Raw genomic sequence first — 25603 nt, 5'->3', positions numbered from 1 at the left:
ATGAAAGACATCAAAAGCAGGTGGAGCAGTTTAGGAGAAGATGAGAGGAACAAATATATTCAGGAGGCTCGAGAATTGAAAGCACAAGAGCAAGCAGACCAGCTCAATTCTGAAATGAGGAAGCTCAAAATTAGGAAGCATCTGAAGCAACTTAAAGTTGAGGTGTGGTGATTTCTAAATGCATTAATAACGTTTTTTAATTAAAAGCAGTTTAAGGAGTTACTTTTTTTCTGATGTTTCACAGTAAATTAAGTAACATTTATTAATGCACTCAAAAATTACTGTCTGTGACAAGATGTCGAAGCTAGAAGAACTTGGACTGGAAACAGCACCTATGATATTTGACTGCCTCAATCCACAAGCTGCAGTCCATGAACTGGCCAGCAAGAAAGCCAGTGAATTCATTGAATCAACTGGAACAGGAAACAAGTTCTGGCTGCATTTTGCAGATATAATCACAAATCTAATCACGCTTTTACATTACAATCACATTTACTGCATTTAGCTGATGGTCTTATTTAGAGTCCCTTGTTATCCACTCAAGTAATGTATCCTTAATAGTACAAATAGTTTATTCCAAGCTATCCTTTGGATAAGAAACAAAAGCCAGTGCTAATATATAGAATGAATTAAACATTGCATAAGTGCAGTGTAATGCATTTCAATACGTCCTTAGATAAACGCTCGTTTCAGTGCTTCATGTCTTCAGTCTGCATTTGAAGACTACAAGGGACTCTTCTGTACAGACAGCCAGTGTAAGTTTGTTCCACCACCTGGGTGTCAGGACAGAGAAGAGTGTTGATGCTCGTCTCCCATGTGTCTTGAAGAATGGTGGGTCATGCTGAGCTGTACTTGAGACTGTACTTGAGTACTGATAGATTTGATCATTGCCATAAAGTAGCGAAGAGCTTTGTAGGTAAGCATCATTGTTTTAAATCTGATGTTTGCAGCTACAGGAAGCCAGTGAAGGGACTGCAGCAGTGGAGTATCATGAGTGAAGCTGGAAAGATTAATGATAAGCCATGCTCCTGCATTCTGGATCAGTTCCAATGACCTGATGGCCCATATGGGAAGACCAGCTATGAGAGAGTTGCAGCGGTCAAGCCTTAAGATAACAACAGACTTAACAAGCACCTAGTTGGCCTCCCAAGAGAGAAAGAGTTGTATAGGAGAAACCTGCATGATCAAGTCAGGTTTGCTGTATTAGTTGAAAACTATAACTTGTTGTCCAGAATCGCACTAAGACTTCTTGCATCTTCAGATGGAACAAACAAGGAGTTCTCAAGTGAAATGACAAGAACATGGTGAGGACCTGTAGTTCCAGGAATGAATAGCAGCTCAGTCTTGCTAGGATTGAGCTTCAGGTGATGAGCTGCCATCCATGCCGAGATGCGACTGGAAAGTGTGTTAGTTGGGTGTCAAGGTTGAAGAAGACAGACGAAGGATCTTGTGGTTGATTGTGTTGTAGGTTGTAGAGAGGTCGAGAACAATCAGAGCCAATGATAGTTTGGCTTGTGCTGTGGGCCTGGTTTCTTATCACATTTTATTATCTAAAAATGTTTCATTTTCAGGCAGTTTCCATGCAAGTTCTTCAAGCTCCAGATCTATGGAACCTGTTCCAGTCCTAGTTAGAAAGGTCTAGGACCTGTTCAACCAAAAATACAGTGATGCAGTCACTTATAGGCTTTGACAACAACATGTGGTAAGGAGCAAGAGAAATGTAATCTTTTTGCAAACAGAATAACTTATTGATTCTACCTCCTGTAAATTTGCCTGGCATTCATTCCCCAGTTCATTCAGTCCATGCAGTTGTACTGTTTTTGCAATGTCAGTCACAAACACATTTACGTATCATATTCAGCAGTACAAAAAACAGACAAGTGTGTCCCAGTCAAGGCAGAATTGCACAGAAACAAATGATCAAGATGGAACTGTAGTTGTACTTTGAATTCAACACTGTAAAAACGTAATGTTTCTGCTGCAGCGTAAAAAAGTGGTTATGACCAAACTGTTTATCACACAGGGGGCTTTGTGTTTAACTTTTGAGTTAATTAGAAGAGGCTGGAGGCACAGGAAGACTACCGGTCTGTGCTGCACACAGGATTATGATAGAGGTCACCAGCCTGCCTAATGACCTACCTCTAAAACAGCCATGTCTTTATGGGCGGCAGCAGTTGGCAGCAACTTTGCAGCACGCAAAGAGCATTTCTTCTCAAATAAGTAAGTTAATATATTTCTGACTTGCAAATTTGAAAGGTATATTTGTCTCAAATGATTTGATTGTAATAGCTTCTGCTGTAGACAGGTCACATCTGTATAGTACAGTTGGTTATCATAAACAATAGTTGTGACGTGTTTCTGTTCTTGATTAAAAAGCAGACTGTCAGACCAATGGAAACACATGAAAATGATTTTCCATGGTAATTGTCAGTGTGCTGCAGATATACATTTGCCTGAAATATTGAAGTATTACTTTAGTTCATTTATGCTTCGCAGTTTTTAGCGCACTAGTCTGCTGGACCTGTGCAGCTCGGCATATTAGCCATACAAAATGTACTGAAAGCCAATAGAAGGTTGTTGGCTGTATGGCTGAGTCAAAGTGAACTGTTCATTTATTTATTTATATCCTTTTCTGAAACTTTTCTTTCTTGATAACTTCTAAACGATCAGACTTGGCTGCAGCAGAATGCCCTCCAGAGGCACCAACAGAGGAAACAATACTCGCCATGTGTGCAGATGGTATGTTTGATTTTTATATATGTACTACTAATACATAGTTTGGATTGCTTTTAATTTCATGTACAAAGATCAACAGATTTTTCATATGGCTTCACTAGCTTCATATCTCTGTCAGTGTAATAATGACACTTGCTCACTTGCTTTCCCAATGACCCCCACCCCCGGGCCAGACAAATGAAGCTGTGTGCACCCCTGCAGACAGTGGGCCGATGACTAGTGGAGCTAAACGTGTACACAAGCTCCTCCAAAAGTACTGGAACTTAGACTGAAGACATTTGGCTTTGTGATCAAAAGATGAATGAGTTGATGGAATTTCAGCTTTTATTTTTTGATATTTACCTCACCTTTCTCTCTGTGTACCTTATCTTCATTACCTCCATAGAATCAGAGTTGACCACAGCAGAAAGCCAGCAAATAGTAGGAATATCACAGGCCATGTGTATAGATAGTATGCTGCTGATTTTCTTTTTCAATTAGCTTTAAAAAACAAGATGTTTTGGATTATTCCCAAGCACAAGTTGGTACAACAGGCTTTGATGTGGAACAAATTATGGATTAGTTTTTTCTGTTAAACGCCTGCCTCCATGTATTATGCTAATAAGTCACAATTTAGGCTTGGTCCTAACAGTTGTATACTTTGACAGTTATGAGTTAAATAAATGAGTTACTTCCCCAGAGGAAAGTGCATCATTCTTAAAATAAAAAAAGCAAAATAGTTCTTAACATGATGACTTGCTTACCAAAAAGCACAATGTGAGATGCTCATATATCACTGTATTTACCTTATTTTCATTACCTCAGAGATGGTTGCAGCAGAGTGCTCCCCAGAAGAGACTACAGAGGCCTAGTGTGTAGATGGTATTTTCCAACTTGGCATTAGTTTGTACACAACACATTTATTTTATTCCCTATACCAGTTATATTAATGCAGTAATTAATAAAATTACTGCTTTTGTTTGCACAGGTCAGAGAAGTGGAGCTGTGTGCAACCCTGTGGACAGTAGGCCAGTGACCAGTACAGCTAAAGGTATTGTAGTTGTCAGTGTGAACTTTACGTAGATTTTCTGCACATTTACATTACATGGGTTTACATGGGTTTACATGGGTTTATCCTTTTCAAAACTTTAACAAGTGTACATTATTCTCTTCAGCCTTATTTAAAGGCAGGGTTCTTGTACAGTCTTAAGTTGGTGCAGTCTTGGAGGGCTGGTGTCCTGCAAAGTTTAGTGTGGTGTGTTGTGTTTTTTTTTTGTTTGTTTGTTTTTTGTTTTTTGCCCCACTGCTCTAACTCTCTTACTAAACATGGCAGTTAGCTGAGTTGAGCCACGGGTGTCTAGGGTGTCTAATTACTGAACTCTGCAGGACCATAGCCCTCCAGGAGTTTGCTCCCCCTGGGCTTGAGCAGAGTTGTTAAGGGCAGTGTGCCTCCAAGACCCAGGTTAGGAAACACTGGGCTAGACGGTGGCATAACTGATAAACTGACCAGTCTTGGGTACCCCTGGACAACAACATACACCAAGCAGCCATTTCATTAAGACAACTGTCCGCACTGTTTGCAAGAGATCAGATCTGCTTTGCGTTTCCAGACATCACCAGTCTATCTACATGGGTTGTTGTAACAACGTAGGCATCGGTAATTACGTAGCTATGCTGGTGATGCGGATTTCAAACACGGATGCAGAAGAGATGGAGTTGCCCTCTTACCCAACAAATTCTTAGCATAAGAATGAATCTTTGGTGCTCTTCTTGAATCCCATCTCTTCCATCACTCTGGATTTTTCGTTGTTGTTGCAAAAGTCAACCTGGGTGCAATCTGAATATGGCAAAAATTAGATTCAGGCTATCAGTCTCAACAAAATCTAAGTACACTTCATTGTATCTAAACTCTTTTCCCATTTTATTAGGAGCACACTGTGGTTCTACAATTACAGACTATCTCCATCTGTTTCTCTGTTTACTTTGTTCGCTTTCTTTCAGCCTGTTTTTCAATTGTCAGGACCCCCAATGAGCAGGTGTTAATTGTTCATGTTAGTTTTTAAATCTGTCACTGCTGGGCTGAATAGTCCACCAAACTGTGAGCACTCGTGAGGGACTAGAGCAGGGGTGTCCAATCTTGTCTGCAGTGGGCCGGTGAGGCTGCAGGTTTTCACTCTAACAAAGCAAGGTCACCTGATTAAATGTTTGAAGACTAAGACCCAATCCCATTTCTTCCTTTTACCCCTACCCCTTGTTTTCGAGTGTCACCCTAAACCCTTGGAACAGAGTTACAATGGGTAGTGGTTGAAATCTTGCCCTGGGATGGGACAACCCTCAAATAAAAATATTAAAAAACAACACAGCATTACTTCATTAACGGGCTACTAACAGTGCTCTGTATGTGACCGGGCCCGTCTTCAGTGATGGCAGAGAAGGGAAAAGTTCATCTGGGCTTTAATTACATTTAGGGCATCATATGCCTTCAAAGAGGGGATATAAGACAATTACTTATTAGCGTCCACCCCTAATTCTTTGGTCATATGAAGCTGAATTCAGCTATTTACCAGCTCCTTGTTTGAATTTTCACATTCCGTCTTAAATGGTGCAGCAGTTACATTCTGGTGCTCAAGTGTCAATACTGCTGGACTATTTAAGGTGGAACAGGAAAATTAGCTAGCTAGCTATCGCGACATTAGCATACTTTAGTGAATTATTTTATATATTTTTATGCTTGTTATGAAGAAAACAACCATAATACACTGAAACGTCATTAAACAAATAATACAATGATCAACGTAATTTAACAAAGATTCTTAGTTAAATTCTCACATTTGTGGGTGTTTTTGTTTGCTTGCACATCCATCTTGCCAGTTTTTCCTTTTTTCCTCATAACACTGTTTGGAGTGGGTCTCTGAAAAACCTTCATTTGGATGGCCATGTAGCTCTAACACTTTGTCCTACCCCTCTATCTCAACAAAAAATGGGACACCCTACCCCTAGACATGAACACAGAAAACAGAGGGCTAAGTGGTAGGGGCAAGGGGTGAAATGGGATTGGGCCCAAGACCAACTGCGCATGCCACCTGGAAACTCATCTCACTCTGACTGGACCTTCACATGATGTTTGCTGTCATGGTAATGTTCACTCTAAGTGGTTTTCCATGCTTGCACGTCATTTTGCATTTAGCACCTTGTAGCGTGCAAGTAAATGAAGACTTTCCATCAGAGTGTTGAGCAGAGCGAGCATATAAACACCTCAGTCTGAATCTGTAATCGGAATGTCTTCAATGGGATTGGCAGAAATCTTTGCGTGTAAATACAGCCAGTGTTTGGTCTGTCAGTTATGGTCACACACTCCTGTCATATCAAACGAAATATGCATTCTCTGCCAAAACAGAGACGGAGTCATTTAGGTGAAAAACCTAGGTCAGCAGATTTTCTCCACACATGACAAACCGTCTGAGGAATGACCACAGTCTTTCCATTCCTTCTCCATCTGCAAGTTCAACCCCATCAAGCCACCGGGTGCTATACATAACCTGTAAGTAATAACGAGTCTTGCAGTTTTACATACAGAAAGCGAGTAATATCCAAGAGATATTACAAGATACATCAGTGATTTAAGATTACATTTAACCATTTTTAACATGAACTAGGTACAGACAAATTTAAACACATGTCAGATTTGAATAGGATATATGATCTGTAAAACCAATGCAATTACCTGACAGGGCAATTTGTGACCATAGATGTGAAATGCAGGTACAGCCAAGGACAGGTTGTGTGGTATACCTTTGCCTGATGTCCGGTTGAATGCAGTTAAGATTAGATCAAATTCAGACAAAACAATATTAAGTACATTTTCACTTTTACGCAGCAAATAATTTGCTTACATGCATATGTGAGGCAACAACATATGCTATGTCATAGACTGCATACAGACATATGTTCTTGTCTTCACATCTTTGGAGAAGCTCACTGATGACTGATGATGGGTCAACCTATGTCTAAAGGAAAAATAAAAACAAGGGAAAAGTATAAGATTCAAAGAACACAACCTACGGATCAATCAAAGTTGTTTTGTTACTAGTGGTCACTATGACAAAATGATCAGACAAATTATCTCTTTGAGCTGGGATTATTATACAGCCTCCAATAAAAGGTGTTCATAAAACAACACTGCTACATGTAAAATGCCAGGGTAACCACTGTTACCCTGTCAGGATATCGAGACACTGAATGTTAGGAAATGTCTAATGCTAAGGCAAGTCTCTCATTTAGCAGCATCAACCGAAATCTGAACTTAATTACCACCCTCCCTGGTTCATGTTGACAAACATAAGAAGCATGTAATGACGACAAGAGGCGCCAAATTCCCCTTTAACATCAAGCTTCTTCACTTGGGAGGTTGCCAGCCTTGAAGGTGCTAGATATGGGAATGATTTCAGTTTATATGGGAAGAATGACACTCTGGGTTCACATTAACATCAAATGATCTCTGTTATAATCAACTAGATCGGGAGTCTGTAACAATGACTAACCTCGTAAGGTTTCGAGTTGTCTGGATGTGCTAACAGTCCTGTCATTTTTCGTCTCCAACAAACATTCGGCTTCCATGCAATGGCTGAACTATGCTTGTTCCTGAGCTTTGCATCTAGTGTTACTATCATGTCTCCATCCCTCTGGAAAACACAAAAGAAAATATCAACTTTTGCAACCTAGCCTGAAGGATACACAAGCTTGAACACTTGTGTAAGTATCATGCGAACTAAGCACCAGTGTGAATACAAAACTAAACATACATGTACACAAGCCAACACTGTTGTATAAACCAACTTTACACCGTTTTAAAACAAGCATAATTATGACATTCTGCACAGAAAAATATACATATTCCTAGAAAGCTGAAATCCGATTAATTTTAACAAAGTTTTCTAGTAGTTCCAATGTTTGGGCATGCAGGGTATGCACTCCCATCATCCAAAAAATTGTACATTTTGTACAAGTCATATCACAACTGTTCCGGGCAGACTGGCATTTCTGCAAAAAATTGTGTTCAAAGATCAATTTAATTGATCTTTATGGATCACAGGGCTCAAAAGAAACTGGCAAAGACTGCAAACGGACAGGCCACAAGCAGGCAATTTGCATCTGAAAACAGTCCCAAATTGCAGAAGATCATGTCAGAATGCTCTACTTATCAGACTCTCAGATGCACCACAACAGTTAGAGAACATATCAGATGCCTATGCCAGCAAAAAGCAGGGAAGACTATCACATGTAGCAGGGTCAAAACAACCATTAATGAGTGCAAAGAAGTCGCCTGTTTAGCTGAATCCAGGTTCCTTTCTCTTCGTGCAAATGAAAATATCAGAAATGAGTGAAACAAACACAGGAACCTAAAGTTATCCTGTTTGCTATCGACAGTACATCCTGGGCATGGCTGCATGATGGTGTAGCAAACATTTTTTCTTAAAAACATTAGGGTGTGATACCCACTGAACAGCAGGACCATCTAGACATTTCTATCGACCAATCATGAAAACACAACCTAATTAACAACTTTATTAAGTTCAAAATGTATAACAACTTACTAGACAGATGTACATAAACAGGCAATCCCAGTGTATAAACAATTACATACACATGGACTTACTATATTATACTAAGTTCAAGGGCCCACATCTAATATTTTCTCGTTTTCTATCCTCTATGAATGTGTGGAGCTAAACTGCTGTAGGCAGAATAGGAGTATCACGGTATCTCATTAAGTGTCTCGTTGTATCACAGATGTTCATTTTCCATGATGTGGATCCTTTAAACAAAGGCTTTGTCTTACCTCTGCAAGTGTGAGGCTGCTTTTCCATCGCAGTGTACTACAAAAGCAATGTGTCTGTCTGTCTGTCTGCCCTGCGATGGACTGGCAACCTGTCCAGGGCATATCCTGCCTTACGCCCAATGACCGCTGGGACAGGCTCCAGCACCCCCTGTGACCCAGAAGGAGAAGTGGCTTAGAAGATGTGTGTGTGTGTGTGTGTGTGTGTGTGTGTGTGTGTGTGTGTGTGTGTGTGTGTGTGTGTACAAAAGCCATCAACTGAAACCTGACACTCCATTGACAAAAACATAACCAACTCTAGAAGAGAGATTGAGAAGGCTGTCTGGGGCTTTTCTGCTGTTGCTGGCCAGAGTCCATATATTACTAGTGCAGACTTCAGGTTCACTATAGAATGATGCTGACGTTGCAGTTTGTCTGTTGGAATGAAAACAAGAAATAAGGATTTAAAATGATATCGAAACCAGCGATACGTCGACCAGATCAATCTGTTGAAAATCACTTTACATATCATGTTGATATATGTTGAGCCCAAGTACTGCTACCGGCACGACTGAGGATTCATTTGACCAACTCCTGAAGTGTTTGCTCAACATTCCATAAGATCAAATTACTTGTCCAGAAACGAGACACATTTTAAGAATTAAAACACCTGAATTGACAACGACCCTCATTTCCCTTGTATAAACAGCATGATCATCATGTCCTTCAGGTAAAGCTAAATGTAACATTAGTGAAGATGGCTCAAAGTAGGCACCCTGTTTGTTGGGGGGGGGGGGGGTGACTAACCCCTTAGTCACTATATTACAAAACCACAACACTCCCCAATATCAATGGATAGCTAATACCATCAAATAATTCAATTGAAGGTGTATGTCATGTGTGAATGTTATTTTTCTTACGTTCCATGTTTCAGGCAGGTGTAGCACATTTCTGTGTGACTTTCTCAAACACGGCTCACAAAAGACTGCTGTGTGACTGCAGCCTAAGCATCTAAAATCAGCACGTTCTTGGCACGCAACACACTGATTAGTGGTTGGAGCCGAACATTCAAACGCCACCTTAAGCATGTCATCCTTGACTGCATTCCAGGCACTGAGCTCCTTTATTTATCTCCTGAGATTTAAAAGCAACCATTTGAACAGCAAGATGTGCATTTTTTCAGGTAACTTAACCAAAAAAAAAAAAAGAACATGAAAATGCAGCGCTACAGCGAATCCAGGTCCTTCGCATGACAGGCAAACCACACGACTGTCTTCATATCCAGCTTTTCTCCGTGCATCTCTGTGCTATAAAACCATGAAAGGCTCAGAGACCAACATATTTTACACCATACTGTGGATTTCTGAAACTCAAAATGCTCAAATCTGACAGCGTGTGCTGACAGACAAGATTCACTAGCTAGCTAACGTTAGCTACGTAGCTTATGACGCAACATGAACAAGTTAGCTGTTAGCTAGAAAGCTAGGTACTAACCTCGCTAGCTAGCTAGCACATTATAGCCTTAGGCAACGGCCCACTTGTATCATGTGTCCGTGACAAATCCTCAAATCCTCAAATCCTTGCGTTTCATTGGCTGTTGTCACTCAAAATTGGTGGACATCACAGGCTCCTTATTGGTCTGGTTGATGAGTTATAGAAATGGATGACAACCACATTTTGAACCTTCTATCAGGCACAGGAGGTCCCTACTGAACCATATCAATGGGCCTTTTAGCTACTGATTACATCCATTCAATGACGTGATAAAAAATCAAAGCAGGTGCACATGCTGTCCTGAGTTGTCATAATGCCAAAAGTCTGTGGACACCCCTCCTACTTGTTGAGTTCAGGTGTTTCAGCCACACTCATAGCTATCTGTCATATTAAATTAATGCCCAGTAATTAATGCACAGTGACAACTGTAAAGTTTGGTTGAGGAGGAATAATGATCTGGGGCTATTATTCAGGGTTTGAGTCCAACCCCTTTGCTCCAGTTAACTCCTTAAAACGTCAGGGCCCACTGGCCCTTCTATAACCCTTATAACACTTCTATAACCAGTCAGTTTACATTAAAGTCCCTGTGGTTACAAAATAATAAGCTTTAATAAAAAAAAACACTTGGGATTTTAAGGGGTTAAAGGTACTGTTAATACTATATCTACCTTATCATGTTTATAGCATGGTATGTCAGTGTTCAAAATCAGGGTGAAGGTTAGAAAAACAATTCTAATTGAACTCTGTCCTGACAGGTTCAAGTCTTACATTTTTTTTCTGTATGTTTTGATGTCAAAAAGGGATTAAAAACAAGTAAGGGATGCAAAACAACATTGTGCATACTATCAAACTTTCTATTTACAAACTCAAATGTGATATTGATTCACAGTTTAAGGTCCAGACTTTCAACAGAATTTCTCCACTTGCTTCGATGAGCTATGACTGAGAAACAATTGCAATGAAATAACTACATATTTTTCTTATTGCCAGAGATAAGTGCATCTTCAATAGGTTAATCTCCAGGAAAACGACACAGCACTTGGGCCTTTCTCCACAGGGGCAGGCACTAAGGGAATGCTCTGAAGAGAAGCTGGGAGTGGGAAACATGTTAATTATATCTGCTAGAACCAAGAATCTAAAGTACCCTGCTGTTTACTGATGCTTTGTTCTTCTATTTTTTCCTCCCATCACAAATGTATTTGCATTGTTTACTTGCATGTATTTTGAATATGGCCTGAAAAATTGTAAGCAAATCAACTGCAACATTTCAGTATTATGACTGATAATAAATTGTGGTGGTGTGTTGTTGTTTTTTTTTTTCCATAATCACATCCCCGTAGATTCAGCGTGTTGAAACAGATGCGCACTGGTTCACTAGGCCACTCAAAAACTGCATATTTTACCAGTTGTTATCAAATTAATTGTCAAGCATGTGGAGCGTGCAGCTTCCAGCATGTCTCTGATAAAGAACGATTGCTGTTGTAGGTGTGTTGTGTGCTGCGTGGGTGTATTTGATGAAGTCACATGGTAAAGTTGCTCGTGTTAAATCTGAAAAAAATTACAGTGAGTCCAATTCATCACTGTGGGAGTACATTGATCTTCAATGTGTTTACTGAGAACCCACAGTCAACAAATATGGATATTTGTGCCAGAACAGTGTGGATGCTGCCAATATCCTCTCACTCACACTGTCTCATTCTCTCTCTCTCTTTGAAAATCTCTATTAAGCTTGATGAGAGAGATGAGAAAAGCTGAATTTTATGCATTTTTGAAAATGTTTAGTTTCAAAACATTAAAACACGATTAGTTGTAGATGTCCAGGAATTGTCAGATTACTGGTTTATCAACTTCATCACTCTTTCTTCCTTTTTCACACCCTTTGATAACAGTAGCTGCTTTTTTATTCTGTGTACATTTCATGATGAATCAAACAACAGAAATTGTCTAAACTGAGTTTTAATAAAGTCTTGGTGCAATAAAGCAAAAACCCAATTCCAAAAAAACGTTAGGCTAGTATGTGAAAAGCTAAAAAAACAGAAAGCAGCGACTAAAAATTTCTGTATGACCTGTAATAAAATACAAATAAAATGAAATATTTCATGTTTTACCTTATAAACTGTCTTGTTTTTTGTAAATAAATGCTCACTCCAAACGTGACGCCTGCAACGCATATTAAAAATTTGGGACAGGAGAATGTTCACCTCCGTGTTACATCACCTTTCCTTTTAACAACACTTAATAATAGTTTGGGAACTGAAGACACCAATTGGTCCAGTTTTAGAAACCAGAATATTTTGCTGATCTTCTGTTCAAGAAGTCTTCTCAGCTGTGTTAAATTTGTCCTAAATTTGAGCTTAAAAGCATTCATTTTCTACAGGAGACAGGACTAGACTGAAGAGAGGTCAGTTTAGCAAGCACAATCTCTGATTACACAGCTGTTGTAACACATGAGCATGGACGTTCCTGAAAAAGACATTGTTTAAAAGGCAGCAAATGTTGCTCCAAAATGCGTTCAGTGTTAAATGATGCATTCGTAGATGTACAAGTCACCCTTGCTTTGGGCACTAATGCACCTCCATACCATGACTCTGTTTTTTTTAACTTTACACTGGTAACAAACTGGATGGTCTTTTTCTTCGTTGGGATAAAGAACACAACATCCATTATTTTCATAAACAGTCTGAAAGTTTGTCAGACTGTACATGTTTCCATTGTGCCTCAGTCCATTTGAGATAAGCTCAAGCCCAGAGAAGTCAGGAGTGTTTCTAGATGTTGTTGACATATGGCTTCCACTGTGTATGGTATAGTCTTGCATTTGAGGATACAGTAGTGCACAGTATTTGCTGACAACGGTTTGTCAAAGTATTCCCAAGAATACTCACACACAAACGTGCCAGGTTTTTAATGTAGAAGGATTGCAGGTCACAGATATTCATTTGTGGTTTTTGGTCCTTTATGCACAGATGTGTGTCCAGATTCCCTGAATCTTTTGATGATATTATACAGAGTAGAGGGTAAAGTATCTGAAATTCTTGCAATGACGCATTGAAGAATGTTGTTCTTAAATGGTTGGATTATTTGCTGATGCACTTTTTTTTTGGAAAATGCCTAGGATGCTCCCTTTATACCCAGGCATGACTGCATCACCTGTTTAAGATGTTAATCTTAAATTGCCCTGTCATTATGTATCCTGCCTTTGCACTATTTTTGTTTTTGTTTTGTCTCAACTTTTTTGGAATTGAGGTTTGTAAAAGCCCTTTTCTGCTTCCCAGTTAAGCCACAAAACTTTCACACTGTTCAGAATTTGCATTTCACTAAGTCACATTATTCCATTCATTCTGTTCCCATGTCTTTTGTTTAAAAAAAGGCAGATTTTGGAAAGAGATCCAGAGACTCCATGAGTGGAGCCTGATTATGACAGATCACTGTGCAGAGAGAATAATTGCTTTTTGAGGATTTGCCTTATAGTGGGAAAATGGTTCAAAGAAACATTTAAACAATTAGGATAAAAAGTGTCATTTGAGAGGGAAAAGTACCTTTTGACACCGTCTTAAAACGGAGTTATAAGAGATGAGAGCAATACATTCAATCACACGTTTCATTTCTACTGTACAGATTTGCGACAGCTTATAAATGATCTTCTTTTATTATGAAGTGTCGGAAAGTCTGAACTGCAGACATGAGGCCAGTGGAACAAAAATGTCCATTTTTGCATTTTGTGTAGGGTAATAAATTCGGTGTACCAGGGGAAATTCAGAGCTTCAGAACATCACAGAATTTCTCACCTCCATTTTCTGTCCGCTGATTGCATCTGCAGCATTTGGCAAGCACTGACCAAATATCTCCGCCTGATCCACAGCCAGGTCCAGTCTGTACCAAACACGTTTAGTCGCTGTGTTTGCCCTGAGGCTCACCACTCCTGTCTGTTCTCCATTCAGATGCTGTTTTTTTTCCATTACTGGCACATAGTCACATGCATTCTGGGACAACACAGCAATGTTCTTGGAACCACAGTTCACTGATATACACTATGCGCTAGACATACTCAGTGCACAATGCAAAGGTATAGCCAGAGGGGTGGCAAAGGCGGCTCTGAAATATATATTTACTGTATATATATATATATATATATATATAAAATAGTGTACAAGCCCACATGATTAAATTGCATTACATCAACACAATTTTCTCTTTCAGTTCACAAACCTTTGACAATTATCATGTTGGCTCTTTACAATGTCTTCATAGTTGGGTAACACTTTAGAATAAGACTACCCTTAGAATGCATTCATGAATGGTTCAAAATTTGTTTGTCAATGGTTATGAGTTGGTTTATAAACACTTTAAAAATCACTAATAAGCTGTTATAGCGCATTAATATAAAGAGCAAAGTGCGGTGTTATATCTGATGAACAAAGAATATGTGATGAAGCTGTCAGGTTTAGTCACGACTGATGAAGAAGACAATGTAAGTAATGTAATGTAAACATCTAAACATCTTATAACTGCTTATGAATGATTGTGAGGTCTTCTTGACCTAATTATTAACCATTAATAAACATTTTAAACCATTTGTGAACCTTTGTAAGAGTAGTCTTATTTCAAAGGGGTACTGTAGGTTGCCTAGTTATCTTAACTTCCAAGTGACACCACCCAGCCAAACTGGAGTCAATCTTCTCTTTTCAAAGCAGACCAAACAGAAAAAAGCCAATGATTCTAAGGTCTCTACTAGCGTTCATTTTGCCACATCATCTTGTCAAGTCAAACTTTTTTTTGCGAGTAGCTCTGAGGAACATGTTTCAGGGACAGATATAATTAAGCAGTGTTAAACATGACATAGGATTTCAGTGCTGTCAGTCACACAGTCTTGGATGCTGCATGACTATTGTCATGGCAACAAATCAAAGCCCACCACTTTGGCTTCCACAGAGAATCTGCATTTGGGTGTTTTTATGATTTGGGTGCCTTTTGTGTCCCATTGATCTTTTGTTTTCAAATAAATGTATAAAGTGAAGGTAAAAGACATTTGAAACACAGGTGAAGTGTCCTTCACAGCAACCTATGCATGTGAATGTTTCAGATAAATCACTTAAAACATTCATAATACCTGCTGCCTTCACCATAACGACCCTTTACCTTGAAATAAAATAATATCATTCTTCAAAAATGTCATTACTTTTGCAATAAGGTGTGAATCCATTTAACATCCTGTGTTTAAAGCATCCTTTATAAGTTATGAAAAATGTTCAGTCGCTTCAGGTGACCTTGGCTACCTCAACACACCTTCACCTTCAAATATCTGGAATGTTCTACAGATCGTGTCACTTTGAAAGTTCGACCATGTTACCCAAACTACAAACAGAAAGCAAACGAGTCTTTAAAAAATCATTAGAATGACTTTATTGTCCTCAAGCTGTTAACATGGATGGATGATAACCAGCTTCTGTGTTAAGCCACTGTCAGCCTTGTGAAAATAAGATATTGCTCCTGACATTGGTTAAAAACCTTAATCACATTTTTGACTGGTAAAATGTCAAATTTTAAAACGTAAGCTCACATTTTTTGAAAATGCTGCGTTTAAAAAATGATTTATTGAAGGGACAAATATCACCCAAATCATGGAATCACCTGCTCACCTTCTTTACACAGCAGCCACGTTTCTTGTTCTTGACTGTCTCACACAGGGTAGAAAACTGGACAGTCCGCAGATACATGAAATTGGAGCAAAACATTTGACACAAAATTTGAAAAACAGTCTGCAAAAGTACCTCAACAGACACAATGAAAGATGTCCAGCAACTGGAGCCAATATGTTGAAGGTAAGTCACTTAAAAACACTGTAAATAGAGATGTGCTGCGTTCAAGCCAGATATTGTATTGTTTTAAATGAAGCCATGACAGAAAACTCTGCCACTGCAAGTGGCAGCGCGCCGTAGACCGCAGCAGTAAGCAGAACGCTCCATGAAGATTTCAATTTTCCCAACTTTTGCCATCAATGCAGCAGTGAAATGAATTGGATGGATGTTGATTTTGTTGGGAGCCATGGATGCCCAACAACTTGATATTGACTTCCAGACGAACCCGGTATTATACATCAAAAATAAAAGAGTACAGAGTCCTCCTGCCTTTTTTCCACCTTCGGTAAACAGTATACTCTGATAAAGCTCTCCTGTGATAACCATCCATTTTGATGGCCCCATGGTCACTACGTGGCTTCATGCCATCATTGACCGCATAGCGCTATATGAGGTGAAGAATGACATTTTTTCAATGCAATCATGTGAATGCAGCATTAGGTAGGTCAGCTAGCTAACTTCATTAAGATTATTCATGGCTAACATGTGTACTAACATTGTCCATAGTTGATATTACAATGAATGATCTGGTCAGAGGAGATATGATCAATTTCCATTAACTTGGTATGCTATGCTAGTAATATCCCTGCTGAAAAAAAGAAACATTAGGATTGTAAGGATTGATTTTGTCATTAATGGAAATCGATTACATCAGACACCATTAGTGTACTGTAGAACATGTAGTGTAGGACCCATCAAGAAAAGGCAAAACACAAAACCAGCTGGAGTCGCCAGGAACCAAGAGCAACACTCAATGGTTTGTATAGGTTTTTGGCAGGGGTGACAACCAGAGATGTTCACAAGTTGATTCATGCGAGTCCAAATAAAGCCTTGAGTGTCTGGGGTGCCAGTCAACTCTAGATTCTTCAGGAGAGAATTTAGCAGAGCATCAGGTGAGCTTGTCAGGTTCAACGTAGCTTTAAACAATGAGCCTTTCTTTATTAATAAACCTTCAGTCAGAAGCACAGAACTGAAAATCTTCATACAGTAAATATGGTGCTTAAAGTAGTAGTTTGTAAGTTTGCTTGCTAGCTAGCTTAAAGGCCAATCCAGCTGAAGTTTAATAAGTTTTAAAGAGATGTGATCTGTAATTTACTAAAACTTTGGTTAGACTAACTGACAACTAGAGATATATTTATTGATAGTTTTGCACCTTTTCCCAAAACAACACACTTACTGCATGTAGCGCTTCAATTGGAAAGAGAAGGTTTTATTCGTTTAAGATTGACAGTCAGTTTTGTTTCAGTCTCTGACTGAAATTTTGCCAGTCTTAAGTCTCGAGCCCAAGTCCAATTGCGAGTCAGGTAGCTCTGACGACAGCTAAGTGAGGGAAAGTTACCTGTCATGCCTCGGACTGAATCAGACTCAATGTCCCACAATGCTTCAGGAGATCACATGACTCTGGACAATCACATGCGTCACTACCAGCGTTCACAGTCTCCTGATTATTAACCCAACACAACTGTGCACGATGACCTAGTTAGTCAGTATATAAGCCCGGGCTTCAGCTAGATTCAGTGTGAAGTATTGTTTCTCTCTGAGCACAGTAAGCGGTCACTTTGTGATTCTGGATTCCTTGTTATGACCGTATCTTTGTTTTTTTGACTTTGCCTTTTGATCTCCCCCTTTTTATACCTTCACCAGCTGGTTTTGTGTATTTGAAATTGGTCCTTTTTGGATTGTTTATCGACCAGGATTTTCTCTTCCCCTTGGATTTTGGTTGCCTTGGTTTTTTGGTATTTGACCCTCGCCTGTTTTTGACCCTGATACTCGTTCTCCTGTATTAAACCTCGTTTGTCTTCTTATCCACGTTCATCTGACTCCTGTGCCCACCTAACACTACCTAGCGTACATGGCTGCAAGTTGTTTAAATGAGCTTGTCTGGCAAAACCTTTTGCTTGTTGTTCCACGCTTTGCAGTTCAGTCTATCCATTCAAACAAAGATGAACCTCGTTCCTCTCACCCTCTGGACTGCTTCCAAAATAAAACATCTCAACTACCCCCTAACCCTCAACACATTCTCAGCCACCTTAACAAATGTAGTCATTATGGAAACTCAGAAATGGCTAATTGCAGACGCCATCTGCAAGAATTTTTCGGAGGGCATTCTCTAACTCCTTTCAAGGTTTTGGCTGCAAAGTGGCTCTTAATGGAAATCAGAGATATTTATGTCTCAGCACATAGGCCTTGGCTTTCCATTTTCTGAAGGGGTATCTGATTGCATCTTTAAAGCAGCCAGTGACATGCAGAAGAAGCAGGTGGCTCATACTTGTGCATTAGCACGTAATTTGCACCAAACACACACCTGCACGACCACATATAGAGATTTTAATATAGAACAGCAAGAAAAGAAACCAGCACAATGGAGAAAGAGAGTGGCCATACAGCTTTTAAAGAGACCGCCTGTTTATGCATTTAGACCACCTATTTATTAGACTGCCACAGATAGTGCTAATTGCTGACTACTAGTAAGAAATGTTCATCTGTGAGTTGCATATCTGATGCAAATCATGGCACATGGACATCTTCAGTGACTACGCAGTATCATAAGTTATGTAATACTTTGTTACACAACAAGCTTCTCAGAGAGGACGCATGTCTTTCATTTGTCATGTCACGGGCCTGTCAAAGTCACTTTCGCAAACATGATCAAATAAGATCTGAATATGTTTTGCTGAATACATGCTAACTCAATGATATACACACGATCAGACTTTGGGTCAGAAGTTGAAGAACATGTTTTTATAAAGACTAACAATTGAGCCATTATAGTGGCATAAGCTCTTTTGTAACAGGCATCACTATGATCGTGCCACAAATACACTAATACACGACAACTAAACATCACTCAGCCAGGCCATGTTTGATGTTCAAAGTTTGCTTTTTCATTTTGTACATCTAACAAGATAAACAAAGTTTATCTAAGAAGATAAACAAAACAGCTAATTAAACTCAAAAACCTCCCATTCACCACATTATTTATAATACACTTAAAATTTTCAATATGTTTATAAATGTATCTATTTTTAAATCTCCCACTGCCTATTGAGAGGAGCCAGCTGAGGTGGCTTGGGCATATGATCAGGATGCCCCCTGGCCACCTCCCTTTGGAGATTTACCAGGCATGGCCTACTGGAACGAGACCAGACCCCGGGGTTGTCCTAGGACCCACTGGGAAATTTCACCTCCGCATTTAACCCATCCGTGCAGTGAAACACCACATACACACTATTGAAGGCACACATGCTAGGGGCAGTTAGCACACTTGCCTGGAGTGGTGGGCAGCCCTATCCACAGCACCCAGGGAGCAGTTGGGGGTTAGGCGTCTTGCTTAGCGGCACCTAAGTCAGATTCTGTCAGCTCAGGGGATCAAACCAGCGACCTTCCGGTTGCAAGGCTGGTTCCCTAACCTCCAGCCCAGGACTGCCCCCAAACTTTAAATCTTTCTGCAGATTATTCCACAGTTTTCCCTAGATTTTGTCAAAACCCAGGGTATATTCAAAAGCCACCACCTGGAAGAGCATAGCTGGCAACTACCCCAGCTAAAACAAAGAAGAGTACAGAGGTAAGCTATGTCAAATATTTTGATGCTTATAAAGATGTTTTGGCAGTTTTCCACATTTTATGGTCATTTTGTAGATTATATTCAATATTGTTGCAGCACAAAAATGTTAAAACCTTTTTTACCTTTACACCGAAGCATTAACCTCCACTGATTTTGATGAAAGAAATAATAAATAAATGAAGACATTTTTCTATGTGCTTAAATAAATGCCCAATGTATTTGGCCAAAATTGCCCCCTCGGGCTCCCGAGTGGTGCAATGGTCCAAGCATTGGTCCCATCATCAGGAGATCGCGAGTTCAATCCCTGGTGATGCTACAGCCATCCATAGCCGGGAGTCCAAGAGAGCACAATTGGCCTTGCTCCCTCTGGGTGGGTAGGATGGCCCCCCTTTCTCCACCCGTCACTCAATGCGATGCTAGTCAGCGCAGGCGTGTTAGCTGACGTAACAGGTCTGGCGGTTGGCGCTTTCCTCCAAGTGCGTTCGGCTGTCCAGTGACGTTGCATGAGCGGCAGTTCAAAAAGAAGCGGCGATTGATTTCACAGGTCTTGGAGGAAGGATTGAAATCCCTGTAGTTACTGAATAGTAAGTCTTAGTATTTAATAAGGCTGGGATTTTAAGGGGTTAATCATGTTACAGAGGTAAGTGGAGGTACTGTTAGGAGTCTTGCCCAAGAGGTGAATCAAAGCCCAGTCTGCACTGGTGGAGGACGCCAGTATTACCTACTGTGCCACCAAGCTTTATGACAGCAAATACTGTAAAACATCATACCTATAAACAAATATACCTATAATCAAAAAATTAAAGACTATGTTTCAGCATGTTAAGTGAACATAACATTAGTTATTTTAATACTAACTTACTAAAAATAATATAGCCTCAAAAAAGTTCAAGTAGATTCATGATATAACATTGATTGTTGCATGCAAACATTTTAGTTACCACAATGAAATGTCAAATGATAGATTTTGTTGAGTTCTAAGTGAAAAGTTTAAACGTGCTAAAGAGAACACACATCTGTACATTTTAATGCAGAATAACTGTTTATGTGCTGGATTTAAACCTTTTGGGGGGAAAATAAAACATAAAATGTGGTCTGTGAAAAGGTTTTCCCAATATATCAATACATGAAACTCAGCAAATAAATAGAAATTGTGCACTAAAATTTGTAGATAAACACCACATGTGTCTTAGGTTAGTTAAGAGCCTGGGCTTTAGGTTAGGTACTTAGCAAGGTATTGCTTCTCTTGGTACTACTGAGCATTTCCTGTTTGATATTCTTCCCTTATTGTGTACTTGACCCTGTTTCTGGATTTTCCAAATTAGTCTTTTTGGATCTGGTTGCTTTTGTTATGTTTGTCCTATTCTGTCTTTTGTCTTATTTGGATTTGACGTGCGCCCGTGCACTGACCATGATTTTTGTCAAACCCTTTTACAATTAAAGCCTTATTTCTTGTTTTATGTGGGTTTTTTTACCATAAGCATCTGGCTGGTTCTGTCACGTTGTATCTCATCACTGTGTAAACCTTGTAAACATTTTTTTTTTTTTTTGGGGTCTGATATTTTACACCTTTTGAAAGTGCTGGCTGAACATTTTGTGCTGAACAGACCTACAAAACTTGTCTATTGGTTAAAAAGATCTTGGCATTATAGCCTATTTTAATGTTAAGAAGGGTTTCATTACAGAGATACAAGATTTTAATCAAACAACAGCGACGATATGTTTCTGATGTATTAGCTGTGTGAACAATGTGAACGTCTTCATTTTTTTAAACCAAAAGTAATTTCAGTATAGAAGCAGAAGTAATTCTCAACTCAAGGCAGTGAGACATATCATCTTTCCCTGCCTAATTCTTTCTCCCGACTCGGCCGGTGCAGCCACTGTTGCCTAGGTTACTAGCATGTAGTTGAGAATGGAAAATGTATTAGCGTTTGACCTTGCAGTCAGAAATTTTCTTTGGCCATAACTGGGTGTTGGCCTCATGTCAGACAGGTGACACTTCAGACTGATCTGTGTCCAGCCATGGCTCTTCAAGTCCAACTAACTGTGTTCAACCACACTTGAACACAAAACCAATTGTTGATATCCTTGTAAAATGGTCCTCACAAGCTGTTTCAAATACTGTGCTTACAGTGGACGTCGCTGTGCCCTATAAACTATCAGCCTCACTTGCACTGTTTCTCTTTTCATTTCATCTTTACACTCTAAAAAGCAGTGGTAGGAGAAATATAGTGGTGGAAAACATGAGTGATAGCTCAAGGTGAAGACCCCAGTGTCTATTTATTGAGGTTAGACTCAATAAAATCAATGATCTGTTTAAAACCTGCTGATAGCATTAAATAAATCAAAATACAGGTTATTTGGGTCACTTTGCATATCTTTCAGTAATATTATAGCTGAAATTACTTACAAATGACCCCAAGTACAAGTTATATTTCATGGCATATGATGTAATATTACTCTGTAAAAAAAAAAAATGCGAATGCCCAGCATCCACAAATGAACTTGAATTATGGTATTAAACTATATGCGGTTCCAGACGTCTAAGAACACCTTGGAAATCTGGGGCTTTTTCTTTTCACCTAAACCTGGAAATAAACAAGTTTTAATATTTTAAAAGAAAGAAAGGTTATGACCAGTGAAATTAAAAAGAGTCCACAGTAATTCTAGGTCAGTATTCAAATATAACTAAACATCTGACCACATTAAAGGGGAATTCCACTGATTTTTCCATGTTCTGTTAAAGAGAAACTTACCATGTCGGAATTGTTTACAGTAGTAGTCATAGGAACCAGGCATCCGAGGAGTTTACCGGCTCTAAAAGCTCCCTTACAGATTATTATATGATGTATAACTTGTTTCCCTCACAAGTTATTATATGAAATGTTAACAAACACATCATACATCTTTCATTTTTTGCATTCATTTTTAAAAAAAGGTTTTAGCCAAATAAAATAAATGAATAGTGGAGCGGTACAATGCAGCATATTGTTTCAGATTTATTTTACCATTATCAACATTGCATATGACAACCTAAACATAGGACAAGTGTAGGTTCACTGGTCATTTTGGATAGTAAATAGAATTACCATATTTATGTTGAAGACATTGTGACCCTGGTTCCTATCAGCACCGCTGTAAAGATATCTGATTTAGGAAGTTTCTCTGGAATGGAGCATTTTATATCAAACTATTCTGAATAACTTTGTTTATATTTTAGGTGATTGAATTATGCAGTCCTCTTGAAATACCAGTGGAATTCCCCTTTAAGGCCTTTGCACAAAAGGTCAGGCTTTTAGGTCAGCCATGGTTATTATTTTGTACATATAATGTATATAGTCCCTAAAAAGTATCACTTACTTATACTACCAAGGCTTTATCAGAACCAAAAGCATTTCATATGCTAGTGCAGTGGGGCAGACAGGGGTAACTTTTTTGGGAAGGAAAGGAGTTACAGTCACACACAGGTGTCTGGCACAAATGTATATAGTTTTACTTTGGAATAGTCAAATTTATGTAGGATTATAAGCTGAACTAAACAGCATCTAGCACAAACAGAACAGATATAAATGCATTCAAGACTATTATCCCAAACATAATTATGTATTTTCACACCTAATTCTACCTCCCGTGCATTTATGATTATTTCCATATGGGTGGTTTAAAAGTTCCTGTCAATCCTGACACATCTGGCGTCTTGCCTGCACCTGAATCTACACTTAAAAGGGCGTTACATGGCGGATAAATTGCACTACTTAAGGCAAATGTAAATGTCAGGGAGACATCTTTCACATCCTACCACCCACCCAAATCTCTTTCTCCACGCTTACTCCACACGTCAACGTGATGTCTGAACAAATCGCTGTCTCAAACTGCTATCAGCGACATGCACTTCTGACTTGGCGAGTGATAAGTATAGCATGCATGCGTATCAGTTTTTCGCCCCTCAGCTGTTATGCATTTGAGTTTTGCCTCTACTCTGTGCGGTAATGCTACGGTGAGCTGAAACGCCTGAGTGTATTCTGAGAACATTATCTCCCTCAGGGCTTTGGCATCTTCTCACTAGTCTCAGCTGTTGAAATACCCCACTGTGACATTTACTGTATTGTTTGACTTTTACACTGCATCATTCCACAGACAGAGACAAGATAACAACACTGTCTGACTCATTTATGCACAATTTCTCCAGACATGTCTATAAGGCTCAACAACAATGACTGAAGTAAATATAATGATGGTAATGATCTGTAAGTTCATATTGTCGGCTGGTCTTTTTTGCTGGTGTGTTGGTTGGTTGGTTGTTTGGTTGGTGGTTTGGTTGGTTGGTGGATTGGATGGTTGATTGGTTGGTGGATTGGTGGTTTGGTTGGTTGGTGGATTGATTGGTTGATTGGTTGGTGGATTAGTTGTTTGGTTGGTTGGTGGTTTGGTTGATTGGTTGGTGGATTGGTTGTTTGGTTGGTGGATTGGTTGGTTTATTGGTTGGTGGATTAGTTGTTTGGTTGGTTGGTTGGTGGTTTGGTTGGTTGGTGGATTGGTTGTTTGGTTGGTTGGTTGGTTGGTTGATTGGTTGGTAGTTTGCTCATCCAGTCACTAAATATGCATATAGAGTAAACTGATCATTAGCGATGTTGGTCATTTTGATTGAGGGATTGCATGTAAAGGAGTCTACCAGGTGTTACAGGCGGTTATTAGGAGTCCAATTTCTATCTTTTAATGAATTTTTGAGCTCTGTTTTTCTTTGACTTTGTCCTTCCTTAAGCAAATGGATAATCTTCTCTAATTTCATCAGAAATATCTCCTGAAAAATTAATAACTGGCTTATGCACAGTAATGAAAAGTAGAAAAAAAGATTAATTCAATAATCAAAAGTAACAGGCTAATTACACGTCACTGGTTTGAGACAACGCAGCTGCGAGTTGAAGAAGCTCCTCAGGGTGCTTTCACCTGCCTTTGGTGAGGACCATCACACCTTTTCTTTAGTTGGCTATTGTGGCATGCGCCCGCCCTCCAGGCCCCAATGATGACGGCTGAGAGAGCCGGCAGAAAGGCAGGTCCTGAGCACTCAGCCGCGACACACCTCAGCCGACATCATCAGGGCCCGGGGGCACATACCACAGCTATATTTTGACATATAAACATTCCCCCCATATTCTGATCTACAACAAACAGGCCCTGGTTCAGTTCACTGCTAATGGAAACCCATTCTGTGATCAATGAGCGAATTCATTAATGAAGCTGTCTTTCCTTCTTATCTAGCAGCTCTTTCAGTAACATACATTCAGAATAATCTGCCTGTTTTAACGTTTGACTCTTTACAGACTCTCATTTGCTTTCATGTCTTTCCTGTTGAAAACAACAGACGAGCCTCAAAATAATAGCGAAGATCTTTGATTTTGGCTCATTGATCACGAGCATCAGTGACCTGAGTGGTTAAACTCAAGTTCATAAGCCAATGAGAAATAAGCAGACATCAAGTAAGATTTACCATTATTATGGATTGTGATGGCTCTAATCCAAAAGCCCAGTGAGTGGAGGGGGAACCTCACAACGAGACATCCCAAGACCAAACAGTGGCAAAGGCAGTGGATTATTCTCAGTGAAAACACAGGGGACTGCAGCTCCAAATCACAGTCCACAGCTACCCTGCAGCCACACTGGATAGAATTGGACACCCATGTATTATGGTTTTTAACATAACTGATGCAGTCAGACAGCATTACTACTTTTTTCCATGGCTGTAAACATCCCTTTTCTAAAGGAAGTGTGGAACTAACACCTTCTTATGAGCAGGTGTCCACGTCACACAAACATTCAAAGTCAAATGATCCATTTGCTGCACACAATTCACAACCCAGCCATTCAGAGTCTTTTTGGTGGACCATTATTAATGTCTCCTTAGGGTTTGGGGTGTATGAAGCATCTTTTCATAAGCCGCCCTATAGTGGTATGAAATATTTGTTTTCTGGGAATGAATAGCTGGTTCTTGAGCAAAAGGAGCTTTGTCTTTTCAACAACTTGGTTTTGTTGTTTTCATAGTTTCATAATTTGTTTTCGTCCCACAGAGGAAAAATGGTTTGCATATTTCTTTAGGCTTAAGATCATTACTTTTATTTCCTGAGCTCTAACTCTGTGTTTCTCTGTGCAGATCAGGCTTAA

The 25603-nt window shown here is 39.4% G+C and overlaps 1 protein-coding gene across 1 annotated transcript; it reads left to right on the top strand.

Moving 5' to 3' along the window:
• zgc:113176 (uncharacterized protein LOC554708 homolog) lies at positions 1-25603 on the top strand. Its single transcript, XM_037533697.1, is given in 6 exon segments — positions 1-162; positions 296-429; positions 828-916; positions 1572-1664; positions 2056-2220; positions 25593-25603. Coding segments are annotated over 6 exon segments (654 nt in total).

Source organism: Pygocentrus nattereri, chromosome 23, assembly GCF_015220715.1.
Source record: "Pygocentrus nattereri isolate fPygNat1 chromosome 23, fPygNat1.pri, whole genome shotgun sequence".
In the NCBI taxonomy this organism is placed as follows: domain Eukaryota; kingdom Metazoa; phylum Chordata; class Actinopteri; order Characiformes; family Serrasalmidae; genus Pygocentrus; species Pygocentrus nattereri.
The sequence above is the reverse complement of the archived record's forward strand: the minus strand, read 5'-3'. Positions and strand labels throughout refer to the sequence as shown.